Source organism: Thunnus thynnus, chromosome 7, assembly GCF_963924715.1.
Source record: "Thunnus thynnus chromosome 7, fThuThy2.1, whole genome shotgun sequence".
NCBI lineage: Eukaryota > Metazoa > Chordata > Actinopteri > Scombriformes > Scombridae > Thunnus > Thunnus thynnus.
Window position 1 is genome coordinate 29,122,585 of NC_089523.1, and position 24,272 is coordinate 29,146,856.

Sequence of the window (24,272 nt, forward strand, 5' to 3'; positions counted from 1 at the left end):
TGTCGCTAACGTTAACAGGGATTTTGAAGAGCAACGATCAAACCAGCATCTAATTCGGTTCCGAAGTGACATTTGAGTTATGTTTACCTGCTGTTTAATGTGCTGCAGCTGAGCAGCTAATTAGCATCTAGCTGCTAACTGACGTTAGCGGTGAATGTTTGTTATCATCAAGTTTTGATGATGTGGACAGAGGCTGTTTCATTCACTGTTTAAAAGAGGAAGGTTTCATGCCTCATATTGCAATAACTGAGCATTGAATATTTTATATATTTTATTTTATTTTATTTAAATTTTGGACATCTTAAATGTTTTTATTTAAGACCATGGGCAAAAGTTTCTTGCTGTTTCTGGCTGTAAGTGTGTTAAAGAATAAATAGAAAACAAAGTTTTATTTGTCTCCCCCTTTTTCCCCCGCTGATCCTAATAATGATTTGATCCGTGACTCAAATCCGTGATACGATCCGAACCTTGAGTTTTGTGTTATATATTTCTGTATACTAAGAAAATATATTGGAAACACGTGTAAATCATGTGATATGTTGTCTGTTTTTGATGAAAACATAAGTTTGTTGTCACAATAGAACAGTATTATAAATTTGAATTTCACTTTGTTGGTAAAATGACACATTTGCAGGGCTGTAGTCAACCAAAGAAAATCTTGGTCGACTGAAATCGTACATAATTTTCAACTAATTGATTCGTCGCGGGTGGGTTGGGGGGTGTCACAGGACAGAGTGCACAGTGAACTCACATTTCTCCGTTTTGCCTCCTCTGGTTAGGCTAACCTATTGTTACTAACTTCGGAGCTAACACCCTTCACTTTTGCAACACTTGGGGAAACAACAGATGTGACTTTTTGTCATTTATTAACTGTTACACTTTAGTCTGTACTGTACATTTACTGCCAGACTGAGAACTTACCGCTAACCTTTTCCTCTGCTCCGCTCGCATCCACAGTCACTTTCCCGCCGCTCTTTCCCCACTTGCTACGCAAACATACTAACCACTGCCCTATTCCTAAACGGAGTTACGCTACCGATATTTAGCGTTATTTTTGGCATTAAAAAATATGTTTTGGCCTGGAGGAGGTTCGTTGATAATATTACAGGAGAGACACAGATTCAGTAAACGTTCAGTAAACGTTGGGAACCGTTAGACCCAGCAGTCTCCATTAAGTTGGGCGAGTTCAAAGTTGTGAAAACAACGGGGGTGTTTTGAATACACCCCGTTGTTTTCACAGGTTATTTGTTAGTCTGTCCCTCCCGCCACAGGAAATAATGGGTTGATCCTGGAAAGCTGTTGATGTAGCACTTTTCTCCTTATGAAAATAACACAGAGATTATTCGACCAATGAGAATTTAGTCGGACGAGAGCATATCGACCAGCTAATCGACCAGCAGACTACAGCCCTACACATTTGATCCACTCCATGGCTAAAATGAGCACTTCTTTGTTTAGAGACTTTATGTATATGCTAAATGTCTTTAAATAAGTAGCCTTTTCACCACTCAAGCAAGTTGTTTCATTGGCATATAAAATTGCCCTCCACCCCTCTGATTTCATCAGGTGGGACAATGATATAGTTTGATGCGGTTTGTTGTAAGATTCCATGTTGGTTTTCCTCCTGTCCTCCCCAATTTTTTGAGTCACCAGCTGCCACTGATGTGTGTGTATACATACATACATAGACACACATACACATATATACTTTCCTACTAAATAAAATAATCTTTTTTTAAAATATGCCCTCAGGTTGTTTTTATGAAGTGTTCATATTAAACAAAAACTTAAACTCCCAAGAATGAATACATAATGATTATTTAAGTTATTTTTATTTGTTATTTTAAGTAGTATATTTTTACAAACCATGCTGCAGGCAGACAGTAATTTAAATATTGTGTGACAAAATAATCTCAACTCAAGGTCCACTTACTAGCTTTTTCAGAGCTTTCAGTCACATATCACGCTCTTAATCAGTGAAAGGAGCTGACTTTTAAATTTCTTGTCAGTCCAGATGCCTTTTCAAAAAGTTAAGTTTCCCTATAATGTTTGAAATTATAGTATTGTTTTTCAGAAACAGTGTGGCATCATCAGGAAACTGACTTATGTTTTATAATTAAGTGATACTATAAAGTTCACCTGATAAAAACAAACAAACAAACAAACAAAGAAATTCTGCACCTAAAATAAATACAGTGAGTTGAAATTTAGGTGACGAGCCCTGGCTAAGAGATAAACTACTGCATATACTGGTACAGAACATGAGTTCTGTACCAGTCTGGCTTGTCTTTTTGATAGTCCAGCAACAAGCAGAAAACAGGCTGACATCAAATGAGCAGATGAATGAATGGCTGAATGATATTTATTGTCATTATACTCAGGTACAATGAGATTTCACATGGCTTCTCCTGATGTAATTACAATAAATAAAAAAAAGCAGTAAAGCAGCAGTATAAGTTGTTGATTTTCCTCTGTTCATTACACAAACTATTGCACAAACTGTCTGTTGGTCAGTTTGATAGTGTTAAGAAGATCTTATTTGCTATTTAATGCACTATTTCAATGTTATTTTTGTGTCAGATGAAATTATTATTAAGATAAATGTAAAATGTTATTGAAAATTAAAGAAAGAAAATTTATATCACTCAAAAAGCAACAAGAAAGATTATGATGATTCTCTGTGGTCTAACCAAAAAAAATATGACTCTTTCATTTTCTTTTTTTTAATGTTTATTTTCATGGACTTATTGTGGACATTATTATTATTATTGTTGCTTTTATGATTACGTTTGTCATTATTATGACATAATGGCTCGTTGGCTCCTAATTGCCCATCAGCAGCAGCTCCTGACCCAGCCCAAGCTCTCTAAGAAGACGAGGAAAAACTCCCCAAAATCCTGAGACCGGAAGGAGGAAAATGGGAAGAAACCTCGGGAAAGGCAATTCAAAGAGAGATCCCCTCTCCTCGGATGACTGGGGGTGCTACAGGAACTACAAGTGGGGAAAAAAGTAAAAGTATTAAGGTAAAATGTCCAAAATAATCAGCCGAATTAGATGATTCCAATTAAAAACGGTCCAGCCGCACTCGTCCACATCCGCCTTCCTGTCGAAGAGAAAACAGTGCTAGTGGTATTCATGTAATGAGCGGCCGTAAGTGAAAACAAATCTTGATTGATGACTGATGATTGTAAATGTTTGTAAGTGTGTGTGTGTGTGTGTAGTGCCGGTTTATCTGAGCCATGGGTGGTGCTGTAGTTGGTCAAGTGTTGGTCGCCGCTCGGGAACTTTGTTCAGACATTTCTGCAAGAAATCCTGGCATTCTGGAGAGAAAGAAGGAGAAGAAAGATGAAGGCAACAGCTTCAGCGATCCATCGAAACGTGAACTAAAATAAACAGAATTATGTCATGTTTGCCTATAAGCATGTTTTTCATACCCTTGGACAACTTGTTGCTGATTTTTGGCTTGTTGTCCTGGAACTCTCTGGTCCTAAATGATTTCCTGTGCAGTATTTCATGCAGGACTATTCCCAGCTGCCAAACTGTTGTGGGGCCAGCACTGTAGGCATGACGACTGTACCACTCCGGGGGGGCGAAACATGAGGTACCTGAAATACACAGACATAATAAAGACTGTGAGGATGAGGAGGCGGAGAGGCTTTCTTTAAATGTAAAAGTCACCGATTGGTGAAGAGCGGGAGTAGTACTCAGATATCATACCGTAAAAGACGCGGCACAACGATCTTCTCTTAAAGAAGCAGCTCAAGCCAAAGTCAATGAGACGGACGCGTGGGACGTCAGCGCCGGTCTCGATCAGGATGTTTTCCGTCTTGATGTCTCGGTGAAAGATGTTTTTATCCTGAAGTTCTATTGTGGCGTCCAGCAGCTGTTTCAATATGATCTGAGGAAGAGATAGAGAGATGAGATGAGGGGAGAGGGAGTGTTTGATCTGCCAACATGGCCTTAACTTGCACACAAACACATATTCACCAGGATCCTCCAGTTACTTACCTTGGCCTCCTCCTCTTTTAAGCATCCGTTGGCCTCATTGTAGTCGAAGAGGTCTACAGAGGGGACTGGTCTCTCCAGGACCAATATGAGCTCCTTGTCCAGATCGTACCAGTCCAGCAGGGACACAGCTGATTCAGTCATACCGAGTTTTAACATCACGGCGACCTCCACAGAGAGCTGTTTCCCATTCTTATCCTGAAACATCAAAACAAATAGAAGGTTAAAGGAAAGAAGCTCCATAAATACTCATAAATCATCCATAATGCATTTAGTCCAGTCCAGGAAATGTTGGTGTTGCTCACTTACCACTTCTTTGCAGTACACTTTGTCGTTTTGGACATGTTTAATGGCTACCTACAAGACACAAACAGGTATTTGGTTAACACTTTCTGAACATACTGTGTCAGGCTGTGTTCAGACCAACATGAAATATTAACCCTGCGTAAAAGAAATGCAGTAAAACAATGCAGGTTAAACATGAGAATGTGTATGTAACACTCACTGGTAAATTATCTGCTTTGCGGTAGCCGGCAAACACAGATCCACAGCCTCCTTCACCAAGCTGGTTCCCCTCTTCATATTTGGCCTCAAACTCAGCTAAACAGTGACATTTTGTTTTAGTTCAGTTGTTTGTAACATTAATTCATTTCATGTTACTTAAAGCCTTCAATAATCTATCTACTAACCTCTGTGGGCCTCTACTGAGCATGTGGAGTCCTCCTTGGTCTCTTCTTCTTCCAAGTCAAGATTCCTCTTCTTCTTCCTGGTTGGTCCTTCTCCATCAGCAGTGGCTCTCCTCTTAACGCCTCTCGGGGCCAGAGATGTACTGCACCCCTCTAATGGGTTGCTGCTGCTGCTCTCTACAGATGAGAAACACCCAGAGTAATATTAGATTGTTGATGATGATAAAAAAAAAAAAAGTACAGGGTTGGAGTTGAGATTTGGGTAGCCTAGCTTAGCATAAAGATTTGAGGCAGGGGGAAGAGTTACCCTGGCTCTGTCCAAAGTGGAAAAAATATGCCTCCCAACACCTTTAACGTTGACGCATTTAAAAACACATTTCTCTCTTCCCTCCAGTGGCATCTATCCATAGTTTTGTTTATATATATATTATAGATTTTTGACTTAAAAGCCAACAGTTTGTGTGTGTTTTGTGGATTATTCATTGCATTTAGGGTGCTGTTTTTGCAAAGAGATGTTGCTATTTTTAAATATAATTTGTTAATGCTGTGAGCACCAAAAATGGAATTTCATATCTCACCTCCATTGTTGTGGGATGAAGGGAAAAAAAACTTAGAGACAGATAAATTGGACAAATAAGACCAAAATATCTGCAATAAGCTTCGATTGTCCGTTGAGGAGGACGCGGACTCCTTGTCATCCAGGTGAGGGTCAACGCTTTTCTTCTTCTTCTGTGATGGTCCCTCTCCATGTTCCTCGACTTTCCTCTTCCCTCTTTTCACACCGACACCTTCTTCTGAGCCGTTACAAGGTTCGGCTTTAGAGACCCTTTTCCTCTTCTTGGGGGTCTCCTTGTCAGGACTGGCCTTTCTTTTCCTGGCCCTTGTCCTGCAATCCTTTGCAGCCTGTGGACATTGTTGTGTCTGGCTGCTATTAATCTCTGCAAATGAGAAAACAGTGGAACATTAATTTGTTGTGAATTTTTGTCACTAATTGTATAAAATCATCTTTTTTTTATTATCAAGACACAGTTCAGACTCAGATCCCAGATACATTGTCAAGGTGAGAAAAAGTGCTCAGCAACAGGAATCTGAGAAATTAGTGCCAACTCATAAATGATATAAATGAGTATAAATAAGTGATTGCCAGTTTTTCTCACTTACTTCTTCTCCTAACAGTTGGAGATTGACAAGGTTTTGCGGAGTCTTTGTTCATGACGGCGTTTAAACAAGTGTTTAACACGATAACTTCGATGCAACGAGCGAATGTCGATCCAACGATTCAGTATCTGACAGTTTGTCCTGAATTCTGAGGCTTTGATGAACGGAACACGGAATGTTGTGTCATGTTCTGTTGTGACCTCACGTCAGTGACATCACACAAAATGCCTTTGATCAAAATGGCTGCCGAATATTAAATAAGATAAACTGTGTATGTGAGGCATTTAATCATGCATAATATTTATTTATATATAAGACTATAATGATGATTAACATTCTTTAAGTTTTAGTTAAAAATATTAAAATTCAAAAACATTATATACAGTTTATACATATTATACACATATTACACACACACAAATATATATATATATATATAGATAGATAGATATCAGTGGACGCTGGTCCATATAGGCAGAGGAGGTTGATCCTCCTCTATTTTTGAGAGGCAAAAGGGAGATCAAAATATAAAAAAGAATATTTGGTTGAAAGAAACCATTACCAAATCTCAGTATTTGTAAAGTATTTTTTCTCTCTTCTTTGGAAAAAAATCCATTGCTGAAATTCTGTTTAAAATGCTTCAACAGCGACACCTGCAGGGCAGGAGGAGAAAGAGCAGTGTGTGAAGTGGTGGTGGTGGTGGAGGTGGAGTGGGGGACAGAGGAGGACGGGTGCCTGCTGTTGCTTTTTTCATGCTAATCTGTGATTGGCCATGACACATAAAATGACGCTCCTCCCTTACTAATCAACAACCAGAATGCAATATTGACATCGAGTTGGTCCAATGATAGTTTCCAGAATTCATCTTCAATTCTCTCCACTGTAAGGCAGAGTAGCAGCAGTAGATAGATCCTTGCGTTAGCCAACGCAACAGTTAGCTTGTTGTAGCAGCCTGAAGGACTCTTTATACATCCATGGAAGAACTGTTAAGGACTGTTGTTAAGCTAACGGGAGAAATTATCTGGTCTGTGCAGCAGGACGCTGCCGTGGAGGCTGGAGAGAGAAGCAACCGGAGAAACAACCAGGAGAGTTAGCTTGTTTGTCATTGTTGCTAATGATATCAGACTGGTTAAGCAGCAGCCATAAAGTTCTGTTAACTAACGAACAAGATGACCAACAGCCACAAATGGACGTTATGACATGAATACTTCATCTCCATGATAGAAAGAAGAAGACGTCAGATAACGTGAGTCAGATACAGCTTCTCTCTCTCTGTCTCTTTGGTCGCTAATTTCATCTCTGATGGTTAAATGTCTCTGTGTGGCTTTTTTGTGTTTTTTATCTCCTTAACAAGAATGCAGCATAGATCATATAATGTGTTGTGGGTAACTCATTCATTCATTCGTTTTTAATTGAGTGGTTGTTCAGTCACCTGTTGATGTTGTGTGATTAGTGAATGAGTGCAGGAGGTCTGGCTGCTTGCTTCTGGTAGTTTCTTTAGTTCGTTTTAAGCTGAGTCGTATATTGAGTAATAAGCTTAAAGTAACTAGAATAACACGTTTTAACTACTGGTGTAACGGATTGTAGTTGATCCGTGATCCATACGGATCGCCCCCCACGGTTCAGCAGGCATATGAACTGCGGATTAATTGCAAAATTTAATGTCTCACTTAAGACAAAGTAAACAAATTGCTGTAAGTACAAGTCATGGGCAGACAGCATGTCGCTAACGTTAACAGGGATTTCGAAGAGCAACGATCAAACCAGCATCTAATTCGGTTCTGATGTGACATTTGAGTTATGTTTACCTGCTGTTTAATGTGCTGCAGCTGAGCAGCTAATTAGCATCTAGCTGCTAACTGACGTTAGCGGTGAATGTTTGTTATCAAGTTTTGATGATGTGGACAGAGGCTGTTTCATTCACTGTTTAAAAGAGGAAGGTTTCATGCCTCATATTGCAATAACTGAGCATTTAATATTTTATATATTTTATTTAAACATTGGACATCTTAAATGTTGTTTTCATTTAAGGCCATGGGCAAAAGTCTCTTGCTGTTTCTGGCTGTAAGTGTGTTACAGAATAAATGGAAAACAAAGTTTTATTTGTTCCCCCCCTTTTTTTCCGCTGATCCTAATAATGATCTGATCCGTGACTCAAATCCGTGATACGATCCGAACCATGAGTTTTGTGTTATATATTTCTGTATACTAAGAAAATATATTGGAAACACGTGTAAATCATGTGATATGTTTTCTGTTTTTGATGAGAACATAGTTTTTTTGTCACAATAGAACAGTACTATAAATTTGAATTTCACTTTGTTGGTAAAATGACACATTTGCAGGACTGTAGTCAACCAAAGAAAATCTTGGTCGACTGAAATCGTACATAATCTTCAACTAATTGATTAGTCGTGGGTGGGTTGGGGGGTGTAACGGGACAGAGTGCACAGTGAACTCACATTTCTGCGTTTCGCCTCTTCCGGTTAGGCTAACCTATTGTTGCTAACTTCAGAGCTAACACCCTTCACTTTTGCAGCACTTGGGGAAACAACAGACGTGACTTTTTGTCATTTATTAACTGTTACACTTTAGTCTGTACTGTACATTTACTGCCAGACTGAGAACTTACCGCTAACCTTTTCCTCTGCTCCGCTCGCATCCACCGTCACTTTCCCGCCGCTCTTTCCCCACTTGCTACGCAAACATACTAACCACTGCCCTATTCCTAAACTGAGTTACGCTACCGATATTTAGTGTTATTTTTGGCATTAAAAAAATATGTTTTGGCCTGGAGGAGGTTCGTTAATAATATTACAGGAGAAACACAGATTCAGTAAACGTTGAGTAAACGTTGGGAACCGTTAGACCCAGCAGTCTCCATTCGGTTGGGCGAGTTCAAAGTTGTGAAAACAACGGGGGTGTTTTGAATACACCCCCGTTGTTTTCACAGGTTATTTGTTAGTCTGTCCCTCCCGCTGAAGGAAATAATGGATTAATCCTGGAAAGCTGTTGATGTAGCACTTTTCTCCTTATGAAAATAACACGGAGATTATTCGACCAATGAGAATTTAGTCGGACGAGAACATATCGACCAGCTAATCGACCAGCAGACTACAGCCCTACATATTTGATCCACTCCATGGCTAAAATGAGCACTTCTTTGTTTAGAGACATTATGTATATGCTAAATGTCTTTAAATAAGCAGCCTTTTCACCACTCAAGCAAGTTGTTTTATTGGCATATAAAATTGCCCCCCACCCCTCGGATTTCATCAGGTGGGACAATGATATAGTTTGATGCTGTTTGTTGTAAGATTCCATGTTGGTTTTCCTCCTGTCCTCCCCAATTTTTTGAGTCACCAGCCGCCACTGATATAATATATATGTGTGTGTGTGTGTGTGTGTGTGTGTGTGTGTGTGTGTGTGTGTGTGTGTACAGACACACAGGTTGTTTTTATGAACTGTTCATATTAAACAAAAACTTAAACTCCCCAGAATGAATACATAATGATTATTTAAGTTATTTTTATTTGTTATTTTAAGTAGTATATTTTTACAAACCATGCTGCAGGCAGACAGTAATTCAAATATTGTGTGACAAAATAATTGCAACTCAAGGTCTACTTACTAGCTTTTTCAGAGCTTTCAGCCACATATCATGCTCTTAATGAGTGAAAGGAGCTGACTTTTAAATTTCTTGTCAGTCCAGATGCCTTTTCAAAAAAGTCAAGTTTCCCTATAATGTTTGAAATTATAGTATTGTTTTTCAGAAACAGCGTGGCATCATCAGGAAACTGATTTATGTTTAACAGTTAAGTGATGTTATAAAGTTCACCTGATAAAAACAAACACACAAACAAAAAAAGAAATTCTGCACCTAAAATAAATACAGTGAGTTGAAATTTAGGTGATGAGCCCTGGCTAAGAGATAAACTACTGCATTGGTACAGAACATGAGTTCTGACTCGCCACCTAATTCATTTTCACTATAAAATTATGTGGTTCATGATTGTCCTTAAGAATATTAAAAAAACAGCAAATGTGTGTGAATATTTCTCCCTCAAACAATTTAGAAAGACACATAAGTAGTTCTGTTCTGACTGAAGTAGCACATTTAAAGGTATCCTTTGACGTTTCTGACCACTAGTAACGCTATGGAACAATGTTTTTATGAGTGGGTCCCCACTTTATTTGCCTCGTGCATGCATATAATGACACATATACGGGTGAGGCAATACAGAATCCCACCAGTGGTTTTACACTATTCCAAAATCTACAAGGTGGTAAGGTGCCAAGAAACACAGTAATGCACGAACAAAGGAGGAAGATTGCTGGCAAGTAAAAGAGATTTAAACAATACAGGTTTCAAAATGTCAAAACAAAACAGTTTTCAAATGGCAAAGGAAATGTCAGGGAAACATACTCAACATGTTTGCTGATTAATACTGTTGAATTATACTCTTGTGTAAGGAGTGTTTTTGTCCAGTTTTTAAAAAGGGAAGAAGGCTAACTGGGTCTAGGATAGTCATGTTGGATTGGTTGGTTAGTGGGTTGGCTGGTGACTCGGCCCAACAGTTTAGTCCAGAGAAAGATACTATATCTTGACTGGCCAAATTGCCAATATTGACACTTGTGGTCCCCAGAGAATGATTGCTAATAATTTTGGTGGCTCCCTCAAGATTTCCGCTCGTGCTACCAATTTTCCTTTAAGGCAACCCCAGCGTAACTAATCACTTGTAGCATTTTTGTGGATATTCATGGTCCTCAGAGGATTAATCCATGTGTTTTGGTGACCCTTCTGACTTTGCACAAGGTAAAAGTCACAACCGTTCATTTCATGAGCAGGTTTATCCTCTGAGTTTAATTTTACATTTCAGTGTGCTAATATTATTTATGTTTATCTGCAATCATTCAGCTGATGAATGTTGAATTTAATCTGATAGAGAGCTGTCTGACAAGAAGTTATTTCACCTAATTATTCAAACTTTTTCTTATTTATCACTTCTGGCTTGTCTTTTTGATAGTCCTGCAACAAGCAGAAAACAGGCTGACATCAAATGAACAGATGAATGAATGGCTGAATGATATTTATTGTCATTATACTCAGGTACAATGAGATGTCACATGGCTTCTCCTGATGGAGTTACAATAAATAAATTAAAGCAGTTAAGCAGCAGTATAAGTTGTTGATTTTCCTCTGTTCATTACACAAACTATTGCACAAACTCTCTCATTTTCTTTTTTTTAATGTTTATTTCATGGACTTATTGTGGACATTATTATTGTTATTGTTGTCTTTATGATTACGTTTGTCATTATTATGACATAATGGCTCGTTGGCTCCTAATTGCTCATCAGCAGCAGCTCCTGACCCAGCCCAAGCTCTCTAAGAAGACGAGGAAAAACTCCCCAAAATCCTGAGACCGGAAGGAAAATGGGAAGAAACCTCGGGAAAGGCAATTCAAAGAGAGATCCCCTCTCCTCGGATGACTGGGGGTGCTACAGGAACTACAAGTAGGGAAAAAAGTAAAAGTGTTAAAGTAAAATGTCCAAAAAAATGAGCCGAATTAGATGATTCCAATTAAAAACGGTCCAGCCGCACTCGTCCACATCCGCCTTCCTGTCGAAGAGAAAACAGTGCTAGTGGTATTCATGTAATGAGCGGCCGTAAGTGGAAAACAAATTTTGATTGATGGCTGATGATTTTAAATGTGTGTAGGTGTGTGTGTGTGTGTGTGGTGTCGGTTTATCTGAGCCATGGGTGGTGCTGTAGTTGGTCAAGTGTGGGTCGCCGCTCGGGAACTTTGTTCAGACATTTCTGCAAGAAATCCTGGCATTCTGGAGAGAAAGAAGGAGAAGAAAGATGAAGGCAACAGCTTCAGCGATCCATCGAAACTTGAACTAAAATAAACAGAATTATGTCATGTTTGCCTATAAGCATGTTTTTCATACCCTTGGACAGCTTGTTGCTGATTTTTGGCTTGTTGTCCTGGAACTCTCTGGTCCTAAATGATTTCCTGTGCAGTATTTCATGCAGGACTATTCCCAGTTGCCAAACTGTTGTGGGGCCGGCACTGTAGGCATGACGACTGTACCACTCCGGGGGGGCGAAACATGAGGTACCTGAAATACACAGACATAATAAAGACTGTGATGAGGAGGCGGAGAGGCTTTCTTTAAATGTAAAAGTCACCGATTGGTGAAGAGCGGGAGTAGTACCCAGACATCATACCGTAAAAGACGCGGCACAACGATCTTCTCTTAAAGAAGCAGCTCAAACCAAAGTCAATGAGACGGACACGTGGGACGTCAGCGCCGGTCTCGATCAGGATGTTTTCCGTCTTGATGTCTCGGTGAAAGATGTTTTTATCCTGAAGTTCTATTGTAGCGTCCAGCAGCTGTTTCAATATGATCTGAGGAAGAGATAGAGAGATGAGATGAGGGGAGAGGGAGTGTTTGATCTGCCAACATGGCCTTAACTTGCACACAAACACATATTCACCAGGATCCTCCAGTTACTTACCTTGGCCTCCTCCTCTTTTAAGCATCCTCCGTTGGCCTCATTGTAGTCGAAGAGGTCTACAGAGGGGACTGGTCTCTCCAGGACCAATATGAGCTCCTTGTCCAGATCATACCAGTCCAGCAGGGACACAGCTGATCCAGTCATACCGAGTTTTAACATCACGGCGACCTCCACAGAGAGCTGTTTCCCATTCTTATCCTGAAACATCAAAACAAATAGAAGGTTAAGGGAAAGAAGCTCCATAAATACTCATAAATCATCCATAATGCATTTAGTTCAGTCCAGGAAATGTTGGTGTTGCTCACTTACCACTTCTTTGCAGAACAGTTTGTTGTTTGCGACGTGTTTAATGGCTACCTACAAGACACAAACAGGTATTTGGTTAACACTTTCTGAACATACTGTGTCAGGCTGTGTTCAGACCAACATGAAATATTAACCCTGCATAAAAAAATGCAGCAAAACAATGCAGGTTAAACATGAGAATGTGTATATAACACTCACTGGTAAATTATCTGCTTTGCGGTAGCCGGCAAACACAGATCCACATCCTCCTTCACCAAGCTGGTTCCCCTCTTCATATTTGGCCTCAAACTCAGCTAAACAGAGACATTTTGTTTTAGTTCAGTTGTTTGGAACATTAATTCATTTCATGTTACTTAAAGCCTTCAATAATCTATCTACTAACCTCTGCGGGCCTCTACTGAGCAGGTGGAGTCCTCCTTGGTCTCTTCCAAGCTCCTCTTCTTCTTCCTGGTTGGTCCTTCTCCATCAGCAGTGGCTCTCCTCTTAACGCCTCTCGGGGCCAGAGATGTACTGCACCCCTCTAATGGGTTGTTGCTGCTGCTCTCTACAGATGAGAAACATCCAGAGTAATATTAGATTGTTGATGATGATTTAAAAAAAAGTACAGGGTTGGAGTTGAGATTTGGGTAGCCTAGCTTAGCATAAAGATTTGAGGCAGGGGGAAGAGTTACCCTGGCTCTGTCCAAAGTGGAAAAAATATGCCTCCCAACACCTTTAACGTTGACGCATTTAAAACCACATTTCTCTCTTCCCTCCAGTGGCATCTATCCATAGTTTTGTTTATATATATATTATAGATTTTTGACTTAAAAGCCAACAGTTTGTGGGTGTGTTGTGGATTATTCATTGCATTTAGGGTGCTGTTTTTGCAAAGAGATGTTGTTTTTTTTTTTTTAATTTTTTTAAATATAATTTGTTAATGCTGTGAGCACCAAAAATGGAATTTCATATCTCACCTCCATTGTTGTGGGATGAAGGGAAAAAAAACTTAGCGACAGATAAATTGGACAAATAAGACCAAAATATCTGCAATAAGCTTCGAGTGTCCGTTGAGGACGCGGACTCCTTGTCATCCAGGTGAGGGTCAAAGCTCTTCTTCTTCTTCTCTAAAGGTCCCTCTCCATGTTCCTCGACTTTCCTCTTCCCTCTTTTCACACCGACACCTTCTTCTGAGCCGTTACAAGGTTCGGCTTTAGAGACCCTTTTCCTCTTCTTGGGGGTCTCCTTGTCAGGACTGGCCTTTCTTTTCCTGGCCCTGGTCCTGCCATCCTTTGCAGCCTGTGGACATTGTTGTGTCTGGCTGCTATTAATCTCTGCAAATGAGAAAACAGTGGAACATTAATTTGTTGTGAATTTTTGTCACTAATTGTATAAAATAATCTTTTTTTTTTTATATCAAGACACAGTTCACACTCAGATCCCAGATACATTGTCAAGGTGAGAAAAAGTGCTCAGCAACAGGAATCTGAGAAATTAGTGCCAACTGATAAATGATATAAATAAGTATAAATAAGTGATTGCCAGTTTTTCTCACTTACTTCTTCTCCTAACAGTTGGAGATTGACAAGGTTTTGCGGAGTCTTTGTTCATGACGGCGTTTAAACAAGTGTTTAACACGATAACTTCGATACAACGAGCGAATGTCGATCCAACGATTCAGTATCTGACAGTTTGTCCTGAATTCTGAGGCTTTGATGAACGGAACACGGAATGTTGTGTCATGTTCTGTTGTGACCTCACGTCAGTGACATCACACAAAATGCCTTTGATCAAAATGGCTGCCGAATATTAAATAAGATAAACTGTGTATGTGAGGCATTTAATCATGCATAATATTTATTTATATATAAGACTATAATGATGATTAACATTCTTTAAGTTTTAATTAAAAATATTAAAAGTCAAAAACATTATATACAGTATATACATATTAAACACATATTACACACACACATAAATAAATAAATTATATATATATGTAGATAGATAGATATCAGTGGAGGCTGGTCCATAGAGGCAGAGGACGTTGATCCTCCTCTATTTTTGAGAGGCAAAAGGGAGATCAAAATATTAAAAAGAATATTTGGTTGAAATAAACCATTACCAAATCTCAGTATTTATAAAGTGTTTTCTCTTCTTTGGAAAAAATTCATTGCTGAAATTCTGTTTATAATGTTTCAACAGCGACACCTGCAGGGCAGGAGGAGAAAGAGCAATGTGTGAAGTGGTGGTGGAGGTGGAGTGGGGGGACAGAGGAGGACGGGTGCCTGCTGTCCTCCGCAGGGCGGGATCTCTTTACATTGGACTCAATGTATTTCTTTTTTTTTCATGCTAATCTGTGATTGGCCATGACACATAAAATGACGCTCCTCCCTTACTAATCAACAACCAGAATGCAATATTGACATCGAGTTGGTCCAATGATGGTTTCCAGATTTCATCTTCAATTCTCTCCACTGTAAGGCAGAGTAGCAGCAGTAGATAGATCCTTGCGTTAGCCAACGCAACAGTTAGCTTGTTGTAGCAGCCTGAAGGCTTCTTTATACATCCATGGAAGAACTGTTAAGGACTGTTGTTAAGCTAACGGGAGAAATTATCTGGATTGTGCAGCAGGACGCTGCCGGGGAGGCTGGAGAGAGAAGCAACCGGAGAAACAACCAGGAGAGTTAGCTTGTCATTGTTGCTAATGATATCAGACTGGTTAAGCAGCAGCCACAAAGTTCTGTTAACTAACAAACAAGATGACCAACAGCTACAAATGGACGTTATGACATGAATACTTCATCTCCATGATAGAAAGAAGAAGACGTCAGATAACGTGAGTCAGATACAGCTTCTCTCTCTCTGTCTCTTTGGTTGCTAATTTCATCTCTGATGGTTAAATGTCTCTGTGTGGCTTTTTTGTGTTTTTTATCTCCTTAACAAGAATGCAGCAGAGATCATATAATGTGTTGTGGGTAACGTTAGTTTGCTAGTTGAAGTTTCAGTGAGCTGTCTGGACTCACTCATTCATTCGTTTTTAATTGAGTGGTTGTTCAGTCACCTGTTGATGTTGTGTGATTAGTGAATGAGTGCAGGAGGTCTGGCTGCTTGCTTCTGACAGTTTCTTTAGCTCGTTTTAAGCTGAGTCGTATATTGAGTAATAAGCTTAAAGTAACTAGAATAATAAGTGTTAACTACTGGTGTAACGGATTGTAGTCGACCCTTGATCCGTATGGATCGCCCCCCACGGTTCAGCAGGCATATCCTCCTGACTACCAGGAAAAAAAATATTGTCCGATTATATTTTTTTTTAAATTCCCCAATCCTTGTTAAGTAATTAGAATGCTGAAAACATTTTTTTTGAAAAAAAAGTTTTTATTTTTAAGATATCATGTGTCCACTACAGTGGACATCAGAACGCCATACATGTGAAACGGAACCTTGATGGCAACTAGTTAGTCCCAATGAAAATTTCAAAAAGTCATCATAAGAACGAGTTTGACATCCACATAACTGTCCATCATCACTTTTGTTTTTTTGTTTTGCTTTGTTATGCTTTTAAGATATAATGTTTCCACAGTGAACATCGGAACGCCGTATGTGAAACTGAACCTTGATGGCAACCAGTTAGTCCTTATTTGGTATGATACTTCAAAAAGCAATTCCCCTTCTTGGAAACACAAAGGAATACCTTGCACTTTGTGCACATCACGTATGTTTTGCTCTTGCAGCTGGATCTGCGACACCTTGATGCATGCGTTTCGTCCACCATCTCTGGAAGATGGATGGCGCCATAGTGTCTGAAAGCTGCATTTGGCTGCGGTTTCCACTTTTGACGTGGTGGAGTGTAGTCATCTTCGCTATCACTTGCGATGCCTGCTTGGGCCCGAGTAATCAAGTCTTCACCAAGGAGCAGTTTGAAGTCAAGGAACTTCAGTGGTTTCTTCCCCAGAAACTGGCTGTCACTCTTGTACTGAAGCCAGGAGTTGGTGATTGCCAGGTCAAAAAAGTGAAAAACTGCACGCACTGTCCATTTCCGAGTGCGAGAGGCCATCCTGTAGAAACTCAACATTCGGTCAACCAAGTCCACACCACCCATGTTGGTGTTGTACTCAGCAATTGCCAGTGGCCTTGACACCTGGACAAACCTTTTGTCCTTCTTGGACCATCTTCTGCGTGTGTCCTGAGGTTCAATACCATAGGCGGAGGATGCCATGGCAACTGGCTTGTTGTCCAACCACTTTATGACAGCAAGTTCAGGAGTGCTTCTTCTGACTACCATCTCTGATGCCCCTCTTCCTTTCTTTTTGAAGGGTTTATCCCCTATGATCTTGCACTCCTTTGGCACCCTGTTTGTCATGAGGGTTCCAGTCCCTGTCATCCCTTTTGCCATCAGGGTGTCGAGGAGGTTGATCGTTGTGAAGAACCTGTCAAAGAACAGGTGGGTTCCTCTGGGAACAGACTCTGCCAAATGAAGAACGGCTTGCTCTCCGATGCCCTTTCCTTCTGTAACTTTGAAGGTAGTCTTGCCTTGGTAGATCACAAAGTCTAAGACCAGACCGGTTGGTGCGGCCAAGACAAACACCTTCAGCCCAGTTTGGTGTGGTTTACCTGGTACATACTGGCGCACTGGGCATCGGCCAGTAAATGGAACCATTTGCTCATCAATGCACAATTTTCCTGTTCTAGGCAGACTCAGACATCCTTGCCTCACTTTGGTCAAGAGGGGCCTGATTTGATTGAAAAAAATAGGACAAAATTAAGTAATTAACTATAAACGTCCACTACGGAGGACATTTTTTAAACTCTTCAATAATATGCTAAAATACAACTAAATTAATTCAGAAACTGTTTTAATCTGTTCTTAAGAGACTTATATAAAAAATGCCATCAACATTTCAAGCCAAAATTTGCTCAATAAAAAGCTTTATTCACTTACCTTTCCTCTTCCCATAAAATGTGCTTGCACTGACGGACGCCATTTTCCTGGATGTGGAAGTGAAAGGTCCCAAAGCCCCACCCCTTCACATTTGGTATCATTGAAAAGCCCTATCTGTCCTCTATAGACAGCAAAAGGAGTTAAAGCAGTAGTATGTTGTGGATGGGAGATATTCAGGTTTGCGAATGTCCTCCACAGAGGACAAAATTGAACTACTGGTAGTCAGGAGGATATGAACTGCGGATTAATTGCAAAATTGAATGTCTCATTTGAGACAAAGTAAACAAACTGCTGTAAGTACAAGTCATGGGCAGACAACATGTCGCTAACAGGAATTTCGAAAAGCAACGATCAAACCAGCATCTAATTCGGTTCTGAAGTGACATTTGAGTTATGTTTACCTGCTGTTTAATGTGCTGCAGCTGAGCAGCTATTTAGCATCTAGCTGCTAAATGACGTTAGCGGTGAATGTTTGTTATCATCAAGTTTTGATGATGTGGACAGAGGCTGTTTCATTCACTGTTTAAAAGAGGAAGGTTTCATGCCTCATATTGCAATAACTGAGCATTGAATATTTTACATATTTTATTTAAACATTGGACATCTTAAATGTTGTTTTCATTTAAGACCATGGGCAAAAGTTCCTTGCTGTTTCTGGCTGTAAATGTGTTACAGAATAAATGGAAAACAAAGTTTTATTTGTCTCCCCCCTTTTCTTTCGCTGATCCTAATAATGATCTGATCCGTGACTCAAATCCGTGATACGATCCGAACCGTGAGTTTTGTGTATATATTTCTGTATACTAAGAAAATATATTGGAAAAACGTGTAAATCATGTGATATGTTGTCTGTTTTTGATGAGAACATAAATTTGTTGTCACAATAGAACAGTACTATAAATTTGAATTTCACTTTGTTGGTAAAATGACACATTTGCAGGGCTGTAGTCAACCAAAGAAAATCTTGGCCAACTGAAATCGTAAATAATGTTCAACTAATTGATTAGTCGTGGGTGGGTTGGGGGGTGTAACGGGACAGAGTGCACAGTGAACTCACATTTCTCCGTTTCGCCTCTTCCGGTTAGGCTAACCTATTGTTGCTAACTTCGGAGCTAACCCCCTTCACTCTTGCAGCACTTGGGGAAACAACAGACGTGACTTTTTAGCATTTATTAACTGTTACACTTTAGTCTGTACTGTACATTTACTGCCAGATTGAGAACTTACCGCTAACCTTTTCCTCTGCTCCGCTCGCATCCACCGTCACTTTCCCGCCGCTCTTTCCCCACTTGCTACGCAAACATACTAACCACTGCCCTATTCCTAAACGGAGTTACGCTACCGATATTTAGCGTTATTTTTGGCATTAAAAATATGTTTTGGCCTGGAGGAGGTTCGTTGATAATATTACAGGAGAAACACAGATTCAGTAAACGTTCAGTAAACGTTGGGAACCGTTAGACCCAGCAGTCTCCGTTAGGTTGGGCGAGTTCAAAGTTGTGAAAACAACGGGGGTGTTTTGAATACACCCCGTTGTTTTACAGGTTATTTGTTAGTCTGTCCCTCCCGCCGCAGGAAATAATGGGTTAATCCTGGAAAGCTGTTGATGTAGCACTTTTCTCCTTATGAAAATAACACGGAGATTATTCGACAAATGAGAATTTAGTCGGACGAGAGCATATTGACCAACATATACACACACACACAGGTTGTTTTTATGAACTGTTCATATTAAACAAAAACTTAAACACCCAAGAATGAATACATAATGATTATTTAAGTTATTTTTATTTGTTATTTTAAGTAGTATATTTTTACAAACCATGCTGCAGGCAGACAGTGATTAAAATATTGTGTGACAAAATAATCTCAACTCAAGGTCCACTTACTAGCTTTTTCAGAGCTTTCAGCCACATATCATGCTCTTAATCAGTGAAAGGAGCTGACTTTTAAATTTCGTCAGTCCAGATGCCTTTTTAAAAAGTTAAGTTTCCCTATAATGTTTGAAATTATAGTATTGTTTTTCAGAAACAGTGTGGCGTCATCAGGAAACTGACTTATGTTTGATAATTAAGTGATACTATAAAGTTCACCTGATAAAAACAAACAAACAAACAAACAAACAAACAAATTTTGCACCTAAAATAAATACAAAGCAAAATAAATAAGTAAAGCAGCAGTATAAGTTGCTGATTTTCCTCTGTTCATTACACAAACTATTGCACAAACTCTTTCATTTTCTTTTTTTAAATGTTTATTTTCATGGACTTATTGTGGACATTATTATTGTTATTGTTGTCTTTATGATTGCGTTTGTCATTATTATGACGTAATGGCTCGTTGGCTCCTAATTGCTCATCAGCAGCAGCTCCTGACCCAGCCCATGCTCTCTAAGAAGACGAGGAAAAACTCCCCAAAATCCTGCGGCCAGAAGGAGGAAAATGGGAAGAAACCTCGGGAAAGGCAATTCAAAGAGAGATCCCCTCTCCTCGGATGACTGGGGGTGCTACAGGAACTACAAGTGGGGGAAAAAGTAAAAGTATTAAAGTAAAATGTCCAAAATAATCAGCCGAATTAGATGATTCCAATTAAAAACGGTCCAGCCGCACTCGTCCACATCCGCCTTCCTGTCGAAGAGAAAACAGTGCTAGTGGTATTCATGTAATGAGGGGCCGTAAGTGGAAAACAAATCTTGATTGATGGTGATTTTAAATGTGTGTAGGTGTGTGTGTGTGTAGTGTCGGTTTATCTGAGCCATGGGTGGTGCTGTAGTTGGTCAAGTGTGGGTCGCCGCTCGGGAACTTTGTTCAGACATTTCTGCAAGAAATCCTGGCATTCTGGAGAGAAAGAAGGAGAAGAAAGATGAAGGCAACAGCTTCAGCGATCCATCGAAACGTGAACTAAAATAAACAGAATTATGTCATGTTTGCCTATAAGCATGTTTTTCATACCTTTGGACAACTTGTTGCTGATTTTTGGCTTGTTGTCCTGGAACTCTCTGGTCCTAAATGATTTCCTGTGCAGTATTTCATGCAGGACTATTCCCAGCTGCCAAACTGTTGTGGGGCCGGCACTGTAGGCATGACGACTGTACCACTCCGGGGGGGCGAAACATGAGGTACCTGAAATACACAGACATAATAAAGACTGTGATGAGGAGGCGGAGAGGCTTTCTTTAAATGTAAAAGTCACCGATTGGTGAAGAGCGGGAGTAGTACCCAGACATCATACCGTAAAAGACGCGGCACAACGATCTTCTCTTAAAGAAGCAGCTCAAACCAAAATCAATGAGACGGACACGTGGGACGTCAGCGCCGGTCTCGATCAGGATGTTTTCCAACTTGATGTCTCGGTGAAAGATGTTTTTATCCTGAAGTTCTATTGTAGCGTCCAGCAGCTGTTTCAATATGATCTGAGGAAGAGATAGAGAGAGGAGATGAGGGGAGAGGGAGTGTTTGATCTGCCAACATGGCCTTAACTTGCACACAAACACATATTCACCAGGATCCTCCAGTTACTTACCTTGGCCTCCTCCTCTTTTAAGCATCCTCCGTTGGCCTCATTGTAGTCGAAGAGGTCTACAGAGGGGACTGGTCTCTCCAGGACCAATATGAGCTCCTTGTCCAGATCATACCAGTCCAGCAGGGACACAGCTGATTCAGTCATACCGAGTTTTAACATCACGGCGACCTCCACAGAGAGCTGTTTCCCATTCTTATCCTGAAACATCAAAACAAATAGAAGGTTTAGGGAAAGAAGCTCCGTAAATACTCATAAATAATCCATAATACATTTAGTTCAGTCCAGGAAATGTTGGTGTTGCTCACTTACCACTTCTTTGCAGAACAGTTTGTTGTTTGCGATGTGTTTAATGGCTACCTACAAGACACAAACAGGTATTTGGTTAACACTTTCTGAACATACTGTGTCAGGCTGTGTTCAGACCAACATGAAATATTAACCCTGCATAAAAAAAATGCAGCAAAACAATGCAGGTTAAACATGAGAATGTGTATGTAACACTCACTGGTAAATTATCTGCTTTGCGGTAGCCGGCAAACACAGATCCACAGCCTCCTTCACCAAGCTGGTTCCCCTCTTCGTATTTGGCCTCAAACTCAGCTAAACAGAGACATTTTGTTTTAGTTCAGTTGTTTGGAACATTAATTCATTTCATGTTACTTAAAGCCTTCAATAATCTATCTACTAACCTCTGCGGGCCTCTACTGAGCAGGTGGAGTCCTCCTTGGTCTCTTCCAAGCTCCTCTTCTTCTTCCTGGTTGGTCCTTCTCCATCAGCAGTGGCTCTCCTCTTAACGCCTCTCGGGGCCACAGATGTACTGCACCCCTCTAACGGGTTGCTGCTGCTGCTCTCTACAGATGAGAAACACCCAGAGTAATATTAGATTGTTGATGATGATAAAAAAAAAAGTATAGGGTTGGAGTTGAGATTTAGGTAGCTTAGCTTAGCATAAAGATTTGAGGCAGAGGGAAGAGTTACCCTGGCTCTGTCCAAAGTGGAAAAAATATGCCTCCCAACACCTTTAACGTTGACGCATTTAAAAACACATTTCTCTCTTCCCTCCAGTGGCATCTATCCATAGTTTTGTTTATATATATTATAGATTTTTGACTTAAAATCTAACAGTTTGTGTGTGTTTTGTGGATTATTCATTGCATTTAGGGTGCTGTTTTTGCAAAGAGATGTTGCTTTTTTAAAAATTTTTAAATATAATTTGTTAATGCTGTGAGCACCAAAAATGGAATTTCATATCTCACCTCCATTGTTGTGGGATGAAGGGAAAAAAAACTTAGAGACAGATAAATTGGACAAATAAGACCAAAATATCTGCAATAAGCTTCGAGAGTCTGTTGAGGAGGACGCGGACTCCTTGTCATCCAGGTGAGGGTCAAAGCTTTTCTTCTTCTTCTGTGATGGTCCCTCTCCATGTTCTTCGACTTTCCTCTTCCCTCTTTTCACACCGACACCTTCTGAGCCGTTACAAGGTTCGGCTTTAGAGACCCTTTTCCTCTTCTTGGGGGTCTCCTTGTCAGGACTGGCCTTTCTTTTCCTGGCCCTGGTCCTGCCATCCTTTGCAGCCTGTGGACATTGTTGTGTCTGGCTGCTATTAATCTCTGCAAATGAGAAAACAGTGGAACATTAATTTGTTGTGAATTTTTGTCACTAATTGTATAAAATAATCTTTTTTTTAATATCAAGACACAGTTCAGACTCAGATCCCAGATACATTGTCAAGGTGAGAAAAAGTGCTCAGCAACAGGAATCTGAGAAATTAGTGCCAACTGATAAATGATATAAATGAGTATAAATAAGTGATTGCCAGTTTTTCTCACTTACTTCTTCTCCTAACAGTTGGAGATTGACAAGGTTTTGCGGAGTCTTTGTTCATGACGGCGTTTAAACAAGTGTTTAACACGATAACTTCGATACAACGAGCGAATGTCGATCCAACGATTCAGTATCTGACAGTTTGTCCTGAATTCTGAGGCTTTGATGAACGGAACACGGAATGTTGTGTCATGTTCTGTTGTGACCTCACGTCAGTGACATCACACAAAATGCCTTTGATCAAAATGGCTGCCGAATATTAAATAAGATAAACTGTTAATATTTATTTATATATAAGACTATAATGATGATTAACATTCTTTAAGTTTTAGTTAAAAATATTAAAAGTCAAAAACATTATTTACAGTATATACATATTATACACACACACACACACACACAAATAAATTATAAATCCATTGCTGAAATTCTGTTTAAAATGCTTCAACAGCGACACCTGCAGGGCAGGAGGAGAAAGAGCAGTGTGTGAAGTGGTGGTGGTGGTGGGGGCGCAATTGGTGGAGGTGGAGTGGGGGACAGAGGAGGACGGGTGCCTGCTGTCCTCCGCAGGGCGGGATCTCCTACATTGGACTCAATGTATTTCTTTTTTTTTTCATGCTAATCTGTGATTGGCCATGACACATAAAATGACGCTCCTCCCTTACTAATCAACAACCAGAATGCAATATTGACATCGAGTTGGTCCAATGATAGTTTCCAGATTTCATCTTCAATTCTCTCCACTGTAAGGCAGAGTAGCAGCAGTAGATAGATCCTTGCGTTAGCCAACGCAACAGTTAGCTTGTTGTAGCAGCCTGAAGGACTCTTTATACATCCATGGAAGGACTGTTAAGGACTGTTGTTAAGCTAACGGAAGAAATTATCTGGATTGTGCAGCAGGACGCTGTCGGGGAGGCTGGAGAGAGAAGCAACCGGAGAAACAACCAGAAGAGTTAGCTTGTTTGTCATTGTTGCTAATGATATCAGACTGGTTAACCAGCAGCCACAAAGTTCTGTTAACTAACAAACAAGATGACCAACAGCTACAAATGGACGTTATGACATGAATACTTCATCTCCATGATAGAAAGAAGAAGACGTCAGATAACGTGAGTCAGATACAGCTTCTCTCTCTCTGTCTCTTTGGTTGCTAATTTCATCTCTGATGGTTAAATGTCTCTGTGTGGCTTTTTTGTGTTTTTTATCTCCTTAACAAGAATGCAGCAGATATCATATAATGTGTTGTGGGTAACGTTAGTTTACTTGTTGAAGTTACAGTGAGCTGTCTGGACTCATTCATTCATTCGTTTTTAATTGAGTG

General features: G+C 40.0%; 5 protein-coding genes across 5 annotated transcripts in view; 1 reads left to right on the forward strand and 4 right to left on the reverse strand.

Moving 5' to 3' along the window:
- The window catches only part of caln1 (calneuron 1), a 95,710-nt gene that overhangs the window by 52,184 nt on the left and 19,254 nt on the right, over nucleotides 1–24,272 (forward strand). The gene's annotated exons all lie outside the window — the stretch shown is intronic.
- LOC137186437 (serine/threonine-protein kinase pim-1-like) lies at nucleotides 2,345–6,007 on the reverse strand. The gene is made up of 9 exons (XM_067595374.1): nucleotides 5,853–6,007; nucleotides 5,270–5,629; nucleotides 4,695–4,868; nucleotides 4,511–4,605; nucleotides 4,315–4,362; nucleotides 4,009–4,203; nucleotides 3,718–3,898; nucleotides 3,435–3,605; nucleotides 2,345–3,320 (listed from the first exon to the last, which is right to left on the reverse strand). The coding sequence occupies exons 1-9, from the start codon at nucleotides 5,902–5,904 to the stop codon at nucleotides 3,229–3,231; spliced, it is 1,368 nt and encodes a 455-aa protein (XP_067451475.1). The 5' UTR covers nucleotides 5,905–6,007; the 3' UTR covers nucleotides 2,345–3,228.
- LOC137186438 (serine/threonine-protein kinase pim-1-like) lies at nucleotides 10,923–14,502 on the reverse strand. Its single transcript, XM_067595375.1, has 9 exons — nucleotides 14,220–14,502; nucleotides 13,638–13,994; nucleotides 13,064–13,225; nucleotides 12,880–12,974; nucleotides 12,685–12,732; nucleotides 12,376–12,573; nucleotides 12,085–12,265; nucleotides 11,805–11,975; nucleotides 10,923–11,690 (listed from the first exon to the last, which is right to left on the reverse strand). The coding sequence occupies exons 1-9, from the start codon at nucleotides 14,269–14,271 to the stop codon at nucleotides 11,599–11,601; spliced, it is 1,356 nt and encodes a 451-aa protein (XP_067451476.1). The 5' UTR covers nucleotides 14,272–14,502; the 3' UTR covers nucleotides 10,923–11,598.
- Nucleotides 15,979–17,703, reverse strand: LOC137186835 (piggyBac transposable element-derived protein 3-like). Its single transcript, XM_067595872.1, has 2 exons — nucleotides 17,603–17,703; nucleotides 15,979–17,393 (listed from the first exon to the last, which is right to left on the reverse strand). Exons 1-2 carry the CDS (start codon nucleotides 17,701–17,703, stop codon nucleotides 16,298–16,300), a joined length of 1,197 nt encoding a protein of 398 aa, XP_067451973.1. The 3' UTR covers nucleotides 15,979–16,297.
- On the reverse strand, nucleotides 19,834–23,184 carry LOC137186439 (serine/threonine-protein kinase pim-1-like). Its single transcript, XM_067595376.1, has 9 exons — nucleotides 22,961–23,184; nucleotides 22,381–22,737; nucleotides 21,814–21,975; nucleotides 21,630–21,724; nucleotides 21,434–21,481; nucleotides 21,125–21,322; nucleotides 20,834–21,014; nucleotides 20,554–20,724; nucleotides 19,834–20,439 (listed from the first exon to the last, which is right to left on the reverse strand). The coding sequence occupies exons 1-9, from the start codon at nucleotides 23,010–23,012 to the stop codon at nucleotides 20,348–20,350; spliced, it is 1,356 nt and encodes a 451-aa protein (XP_067451477.1). The 5' UTR covers nucleotides 23,013–23,184; the 3' UTR covers nucleotides 19,834–20,347.

Bases quoted from the DNA above. Each gene is read 5' to 3' on its own strand.
- LOC137186835 (XM_067595872.1), bottom strand. From the start codon at position 17,703: ATGATACCAAATGTGAAGGGGTGGGGCTTTGGGACCTTTCACTTCCAC. The intron at 17,394-17,602 runs GTAAGTGAATAA...CAATCAAATCAG, and splicing joins ATTTTATGGGAAGAGGAAAG to GCCCCTCTTGACCAAAGTGA.
- LOC137186438 (XM_067595375.1), bottom strand. From the start codon at position 14,271: ATGAACAAAGACTCCGCAAAACCTTGTCAATCTCCAACTGTTAGGAGA. The intron at 12,266-12,375 runs GTAAGTAACTGG...TCTCTTCCTCAG, and splicing joins TAAAAGAGGAGGAGGCCAAG to ATCATATTGAAACAGCTGCT. The intron at 11,976-12,084 runs GTATGATGTCTG...TGTGTATTTCAG, and splicing joins GTTGTGCCGCGTCTTTTACG to GTACCTCATGTTTCGCCCCC.
- LOC137186439 (XM_067595376.1), bottom strand. From the start codon at position 23,012: ATGAACAAAGACTCCGCAAAACCTTGTCAATCTCCAACTGTTAGGAGA. The intron at 21,976-22,380 runs GTGAGATATGAA...TCTCATCTGTAG, and splicing joins TTCATCCCACAACAATGGAG to AGAGCAGCAGCAGCAACCCG. The intron at 21,725-21,813 runs GTTAGTAGATAG...GTCTCTGTTTAG, and splicing joins CTCAGTAGAGGCCCGCAGAG to CTGAGTTTGAGGCCAAATAC.
- LOC137186437 (XM_067595374.1), bottom strand. From the start codon at position 5,904: ATGAACAAAGACTCCGCAAAACCTTGTCAATCTCCAACTGTTAGGAGA. The intron at 4,606-4,694 runs GTTAGTAGATAG...GTCACTGTTTAG, and splicing joins CTCAGTAGAGGCCCACAGAG to CTGAGTTTGAGGCCAAATAT. The intron at 3,321-3,434 runs GTATGAAAAACA...CTTTCTCTCCAG, and splicing joins CAGCAACAAGTTGTCCAAGG to AATGCCAGGATTTCTTGCAG.